This window comes from Sinohyriopsis cumingii, chromosome 13, assembly GCF_028554795.1.
Source record: "Sinohyriopsis cumingii isolate HCF-2022 chromosome 13, ASM2855479v2, whole genome shotgun sequence".
In the NCBI taxonomy this organism is placed as follows: Eukaryota; Metazoa; Mollusca; class Bivalvia; order Unionida; family Unionidae; genus Sinohyriopsis; species Sinohyriopsis cumingii.
Window position 1 is genome coordinate 54,531,225 of NC_142973.1, and position 8,185 is coordinate 54,539,409.

The 8,185-nt window shown below is 34.4% G+C and overlaps 1 protein-coding gene across 1 annotated transcript; it reads left to right on the forward strand.

Moving 5' to 3' along the window:
• Window positions 1-426: 426 nt before the first annotated feature.
• On the forward strand, window positions 427-7,591 carry LOC149785587 (ETS-related transcription factor Elf-3-like). Its single transcript, XM_089979385.1, has 6 exons — window positions 427-556; window positions 853-970; window positions 1,398-1,574; window positions 2,307-2,540; window positions 3,389-3,584; window positions 4,040-7,591. The coding sequence occupies exons 1-6, from the start codon at window positions 548-550 to the stop codon at window positions 4,125-4,127; spliced, it is 822 nt and encodes a 273-aa protein (XP_089835511.1). The 5' UTR covers window positions 427-547; the 3' UTR covers window positions 4,128-7,591.
• Window positions 7,592-8,185: the final 594 nt, after the last annotated feature.

Here is an 8,185-nt window from a genome sequence, read left to right on the forward strand (position 1 = left end):
TACAACCAATGTCAGTAGGCGATTTGTCATCGATTCGGTGAAAACGCCCACCACCCCAATCACCTTTGCGTTAACTGAAAGGACCGCATAATGTGGCAATGAAGGCAGACGTTGCATGATGCATTCAAGTTGACTATGGGTTCATCAAAGGTCATACGTTATACAATACTGAGTAATTTTGATTCAGTCATACCCAGATAAAATGACAGCAATAAATATTCCCTCGTGTAGACAATTGGCTCGTATAGCAACAAAAAACCCACAACGTCAGGTCAGATAACAATGAAAGTTAGTTTTAGAACGGAATGGTCTCAAAATACCCACGAATCGTCATTGATTTTACATGGGGTCTTTGGAAACTTCGTGCATGTCAATAAAATATAGGCGCTGATTGGTATATCCTTATACAAGCTTGTGGAAAATTATCTCTAGTTAAAATATAGAAAAGAAAAGAATGAATTTCTAAGATCATTTAAGAAACACCATTTCGTCACTTTGGATCTACATCTTAACAAGTAATAGTTGCAAGAAACTTTAGGGCAGAACTATGCTAAAAGTGAGTGTAAATCACACACACACACACATACACGCACACACACACAGACACACACACACACACACACACACAAATATATATATATATATATATATATATATATATATATATATATATATATATATATATATATGCATCTTGGAAAAACATGCATGAAGAGTATATTTCTTGAAGAATATTAATATTATTTCGATGATACTTGTCGGCATTTGACAAATAAATTGCAACTCGTCTTATGGAAGTTCGTTTTGCACTGTTCTTTTTACATAACTCACTAACCATGGTTTGTTTTTCAGGAACAGCTTCCACCTTTTGATCTATTCGATCCCGAACTCCCTTCAGAACCATGTGTTGATGAGGACGTTAGGAATTTCCTGATCTATTCGACGAATTCTTTGGAAACAAACTGTACAGGTACGTACGGACAAGCTGAAATATGTCAATTTTAGATGCAATTAAAGTGTATTGTTTTACTTAGAAATAAAATTAAAAATAGATGCTTTATCCCTATCTTTTCGTATTTAGCTTGCTTTGCTTTAATTACCGATCAAAGGGTCCGCCAAAGTGCTGGTTACTTGAATACTTATAACTCTATTGCCTGACAAAAGGCATTAAGTGAAAATGGAGACACTGGTTCTTGCGATGGATTCCTCAAGCTTGGACAAATGACAAACTTTTCGTATAAACTTTACTTCTTTTTAGCATATCTTGTTTGGTTATACCCACATGAATGCTGAATTTACTATACCCAGACTTATTTCCATATAATTTACAGGTTATATCCAGACTTATTTCCTTATAATTACCGAAGCTATTCAGACTTGTTTCCATAAAATTACAGGTGATAACGAGACTTATGCTAACGAGGAGTGTCTCATTAATGGACGACATAGAGAAATTTTATTTGAAATCGGGGGATTCATGTATCCAGTTGATCCTAATATAGACATCAACATAGATTGCAGGGGCGATGTTTCCACATCCCATACATCGCAGTCTTTGCCAATACAAGCCAGAGGTAAATTACATTTTTATTTGGTTTGGTGTTTATGCTGTTTAGTTGCCAACCATAAACAAAATCAAATCTATTCCACTAGCTACGAAATCGTCCGCTTTTTAGTGAGATATATTTGTCCGCGCTAGAATAGCAATTGCAAGATTATCCACTAGCATTATAAAGTGCACTGAGTGAATAAAACCTCGAACGATCAGAACATTATTATTCTTACGACCTCTGTATCTCAGTCTCTCTGTTTGCCCCCCCCCCCCAGTCTGTCTCTCTGTATCTGTCTCTCTGTCTCTCTGTCTCTCTCTCTCTCTCTCTCTCTCTGTGACAATGTATATTTTTAATTGCAAGTGCAAAAAGGCAATAGCCGTATTTTATTTCAGGTAGAATCCTTCACTCATGAATACCTGGCATAATATGACAAGATTTAAGTGTCTCGTCGCTAAGTCAGTGATGGGTTAACCATAGGTATGGTGGGAGATCAGATGGTTTTTACAGTTGCATACTATGCATAAATGAATATTTTCAAGGGACGAAATCAAAACATATATGAAGTCTGGAAAAATAATTTTAAAAAACAATCCTAATTCTAGCAATGTCATCCAGGTCTTTTGTGTTTAAATCATGATAGAAAAACCTAAAAATTGGTGTCCAAAATGGCGTAAGAATTCTTGAGGAAATACCCTTTAAGACTCAAAATCTCTTTTAGAACTTGATAAAATGTTACTTTAACCCTCATTGCAGTCCATTATGCCATAGAATACGATGGCACGTCCAAGTACGAGCAAGCAGTTCGTCCTGGTCAAGGAATCATTGACGAAGTGGCTACTCTTGACCAATATTCAGCGCAACATAAACATCGTTCATTAACATCCACCATTGATCTTAGGCCTGCTGGACCGTGTCCCTTCACATCTGACTGCATCTACTTCTGTCCTAATCCACGGAGCAGTAACCGCACAGGATCAGGACGACAAAGTAAGAAAAATCAAAGAGAAAGAAATCGCACACAAGTTGGAACAAACAAGCAAGCAAACAAGGAAACACACTACCGTTTGTACTCACTTATAAGACGAGACCAACTGCAAACTACACTGGCCCAGATCTGTCGTCCCATATTCGCCGGCACATGTGGGTCTGTGCAGTCTGTTAGGGATAATCAGCAGAACAAACATCACTGACCCTGATCTGCAGACACATTATGCCTCGGCAGATCTAGATCACTCTTTACAGTTTGACTCCTTCTAGAGGTGCCTACAATCACCTTTCCCCATAAATCTAATTAATTGTTCTCTGGCCTAATTAATGTGTTCTTCATAGATCGACAGAAATCTGCATCCTTACATTCCTGTTAAAATCGAGTAAAGACGGTAACAGGCTTCTGTATTTTTCTTTTGGACCTTGAACAATTCAAATAAATCTTACCCGTTTCACACACGCCACTGCTATACTCTCTGCACACAACTAGATATATAAACTGAATATACAGTATGTGATTTTGTCGCTCTAACATCGTGTAGCTTTCGACACTGTCGCGATGATGTTGGAATTTTCCTTTCCGTGCAAAACTGAAAGAAATTTAAAAATCGACATGTTCTTCGAAGTTCTCTCTAAATCGCGGCACAGGCAATTCTGCAATAGTAAAACACTTGCATGTATCTTTTTAGTAATCATTTGGAAATCAGAAATGATCACGAATCATAAACACTGTTTCACCCAAAAATATGGTTTTAAGTTAGAGACTACAATGTTAATTAACAACTACAGCCGTATTATTATGATAACACTAGTTGTAGTTGTTGTAATACAAGTATTTATTTGTTCAGGAACACGAGGTTGCCGGTTATGGGAGTTCCTCCTGAATCTTCTGAGAGATCCACGTTTCAATCCATCATATATTTGTTGGGAAAACGAGGCAGAACGGAAATTTCGGATTGTAAAATCCAAAGAACTGGCGAAATTATGGGGCAACAAAAAGGGGAATGCAAATATGACATATGAAAAACTGAGTCGAGCAATGAGGTACGCCACCGGTTGAGAAATATTGGAAAGACTTTCGACAACTTAAAAAAAAGAAATGGAATCATTGGAACAGTTTGTGTGAGATTAAGGATTGTAAAGTAAAATAAATTGATATATGACAGATTACGACTAAAAATCAGTTGTATTGGATCTACTTACGATTCGCCGTTGAAATGAAACTTGTTCTAGTATTTTATTTTCATTAGGAGTCAGGTTTATTTATATGTAAATACATAATAAATCGCACGAAAAGCAAGGGTAAAATTATACCACTGCCTATTCACGCTAACATGCTCCCTTGTCCAGCTTTCATAATTTTCAGATGCAGTCTTGCTTTTATATTAATCAGCAATTCTAAAGAGTGACGCCGTTACAAACGATACGATTATATAGCTACGTCATATCGAAAAACAAAACATTTCATGATATTCAGTTTTCTTTTCTCTTTTTAATAGATATTACTACAAAGGAAAAGTTCTTGCGCCTGTGATTGGAAAGAGACTAGTGTACAGTTTTGGACCCAGGGCAGAACTTACACCATGAAATCGTGCAACCAGGACAAGTCTGTCCTGTACTTTCTCCCAAATGTATTGACAAGCCTTGAATTCCAATGCAAAGTTGTACGGTGGCTTAATCAAAGGTTACACTTTTCACCCACGTCTGGTTGAACTGCTTGCCACTGTATCGTGCTAATTAAGCTTAGGTCAGTTGGTGTTTCATCTCACAGGTGCGTGAGTTTGGTTTGTTTTAAAAAAGAAAAATTGACCGTGACGATCGAATGAGATGGGCATTAATGACAGTCTTTTAGGAGGGAGAACGTAGTTTTGCACAAAGAATGGAAAAGGGACTTATAAGATCCTTGCAATTTGTTTATATCATATACTCTTAGATAAGATACTTGCAATTTGTGAATACCATACAGGTCTAGACAAGATACTTTTAATTTGTGTATACCATTAATGTCTAGATAAGATACTTGCAATTTGTGTATACCATAAATATCTAGATAAGATACTTGCAATTTGTGTATATCATACAGATCTAGATAAGATACTTGCAATTTGTGCATAATATAAATGTCTAGATAAGATGGGCTTATTTGCAGTTTGTGTATACCATAAATATCTAGATAAGATACTTGCAATTTGTGCATACCATAAATGTCTAGATAAGATACTTGCAGTTTGTGTATACCATAAAGATCTAGATAAGATGGGCCTATTTGCAGTTTGTGTAGATCATAAATGTCTAGATAAGATACTTGCAATTTGTGCATACCATAAATGTCTAGATAAGATACTTGCAATTTGTGTATATCATAAAGATCTAGATAAGATACTTGTAATTTGTGTATACCATAAATATCTAGATAAGATACTTGCAATTTGTGCACACCATAAATGTCTAGATAAGATACTTGCAATTTGTGCACACCATAAATGTCTAGATAAGATACTTGCAATTTGTGCACACCATAAAAGTCTAGATAAGATACTTGCAATTTGTGTATACCATATAGGTCTAGATAAGTTACTTGTAATTTGTGTATACCATATAGGTCTAGATTAGATACTCGCAATTTGTGTATACCATATAGGTCTAGATAAGTTACTTGTAATTTGTGTATACCATATAGGTCTAGATAAGATACTTGCAATGTGTGTATATCATAAAGGTCTAGATAAGATACTTGCAATTTGTGTATACCATATAGGTCTAGATAAGATACTTGCAATTTGTGTACACCATATAGGTCTAGATAAGATACTTGCAATTTGTGTATACCATATAGGTCTAGATAAGATACTTGCAATTTGTGTATACCATAAACGTTTAGATAAGATTGGCCTATTTGCAGTTTGCGTATACCATCAATGTGTAGATAAGATACTTGTAATTTGTGTATATGATAATGGTTTGGTAAGATGCTTGCAGTTTGTGTATACCATACAGGTCTAGATAAGATACTTGCAATTTGTGTATACCTTAAATGTCTAGATAAGATACTTGCAATTTGTGTATATCATAAAGATCTAGATAAGATACTTGTAATTTGTGTATACCATAAAGGTCTAGATAAGATACTTGTAATTTGTGTATACCATAAATGTCTAGATAAGATACTTGCAATTTGTGCATACCATAAATATCTAGATAAGATACTTGCAATTTGTGTATACCATAAAGGTCTAGATAAGTTACTTGTAATGTGTGTATACCATATAGGTCTAGATAAGATACTTGCAATTTGTGCATATCATAAAGGTCTAGATAAGATACTTGCAATTTGTGTATACCATATAGGTCTAGATAAGATACTTGCAATTTGTGTATACCATAAACGTCTAGATAAGATTGGCCTATTTGCAGTTTGCGTATACCATCAATGTCTAGATAAGATACTTGTAATTTGTGTATATGATAATGGTCTAGGTAAGATGTTTGCAGTTTGTGTATACCATACAGGTCTAGACAAGATACTTGCAATTTGTGTATACCATACAGGTCTAGATAAGATACTTGTAATTTGTGAATACCATAAAGGTCTAGATAAGATACTTGCAATCTGTGTATACCATAAAGGTCTAGATAAGATACTTGCAATTTGTGCGTACCATAAATGTCTAGATAGGATACTTGAAGTTTGTGTATACCATAAAGATCTAGATAAGATGGGCCTATTTGCAGTTTGTGTATACCATAAATGTCTAGATAAGATACTTGCAATTTGTGTAGATCATAAAGATCTAGATAAGATGGGCCTACATTTAATCTGTGCATACTATATATGTCTAGATTAATGTGTAGATAAGATATTTGCAATTTGTGTATAGCATACAGTCTAGATAAGATACTTGCAATGTGTGTATAGCATACAGGTCTAGATAAGATACTTGCAATTTGTGTATAGCATACAGGTCTAGATAAGATACTTGCAATTTGTGTATAGCATAAATGTCTAGATATGGACAGACGTAACTAATACATGCTTATCAAAGTGTATTGTTCTCACTAACGGATATATCTAGAAAATGATTTTATTTAACCTTATTTTCATTGCTTGTATATACATACTATTGTGCATAAGCTTAAAATAAGTTTATGTTTGTGTATTAAATTTTATCCAAGTTTATCACCAGTAAATCTGTTCGACACCAAACTGTATCGTTGCAAATATATGTTCGCTTAAAGTAGAAGCGTGTCAGCAGCCTTTTTTAAGATGTTCACATGTTGACGTTGAAAATGTATCAAGGCTTTACATGCTGTGTAACACATGATTAGTATATAAGCCCTTTACGCAGACATAAGCTTCCCAAATACCATGATCCCATCATTGAATGCATGTATTCATCATATCCGGAAGTCGCTCCATACCAAAGATGCCTTACAACAATGTTCAAGTACATAATGCATTCATGTGACAATCAATGGATGGTCAGATCTTTCTGGCAACCTTTAAACCCGTAACTGGAAAATTTAATTCACTGCATCACTTAGAATATATTAAATATGATAGTATGCACTACCTTCAATGTAACATTGAAAAGAGTTCTTGCCCCTGTTACCGTACGAATTTATTTTCTTATAAAAGAAACTGGCACATACTAAAAAGTGAGCGTTTAAGAAACCGCAGGTTTTTCTTTCCAAATCAAGACTAACTATCAAGCTCATGTCCTATTTGTATGTAAGACGTATTCACATGTGAGAGAGATTCGTCAGTGAAATCATTCCCTTGAAACAATGCTTGGTCTTTGACAGTTCCTCTGCACAACTAAAACAACCATTCCTCTTCAATACCCGCGATTCAGTATGATAATCTGATTGCTTCCACTTACAATGTCCAGAATGTCCAAACTCTTCCATTAGCGTATACGGTATTAGACTAGTATTTGTTGCTAGTACAAGTTAATGAGTCTAGTTATCATTACTCTTGATGTGGTTGACGAAATAAGTTTGCTATATTATTTAGAAAAGAAAAGGACACTTGCTGAAGTGTCGAGCTCTGAAAAAATATTAAAATTAAATTAATTCAGCTCTTTTGTTAGTTGTTTTAAATCTCTCTCTATAAAAAAAATCTATTTCGAAACTATCATATATATATATATATATATATATATATATATATATATATATATATATATATATATATATATATATATATACTTACTTCCACACCTTTATGCTCAAAATTGTTTTAGATGATTTTGAGGGATGCTTTTCTTTTATTTACTAAATTTGCTGATTTCTCTGAGGTTAATTTATAATCTTTCCAAATTAGCAATTGAATAAAGCAAAACGTAATCATAGCGTGCAGAGAAAACATCTTTCCACAATTAGGCAGCCACAGTGCCTATGTGGTTAGCGTGCCCGACACACGACGGAAAGTGTGGGAGAACGAATTGTACCATCGAAACAGCTACCATGGTTTGTCCCTGGGCAATGGATGTTACTCCATTAAATAATCTACTTGAATTGACGTTAATTGTAATTATTATATAACCTCATGCTTTGAAATGTTTTAAAATATATCAGACTCGAGAACATTAAGAAATTTAATATTGTTATTTTATGCTTGTATAATTTAACAAGTGACTAATTTT

What these genes read in the sequence shown, in the direction of transcription:
- LOC149785587 (XM_089979385.1), top strand. An exon ending in TTTGCCAATACAAGCCAGAG is followed by an intron (nt 1,575 to 2,306) that starts GTAAATTACATT and finishes CCCTCATTGCAG; the next exon opens with TCCATTATGCCATAGAATAC. An exon ending in CACAGGATCAGGACGACAAA is followed by an intron (nt 2,541 to 3,388) that starts GTAAGAAAAATC and finishes TTATTTGTTCAG; the next exon opens with GAACACGAGGTTGCCGGTTA.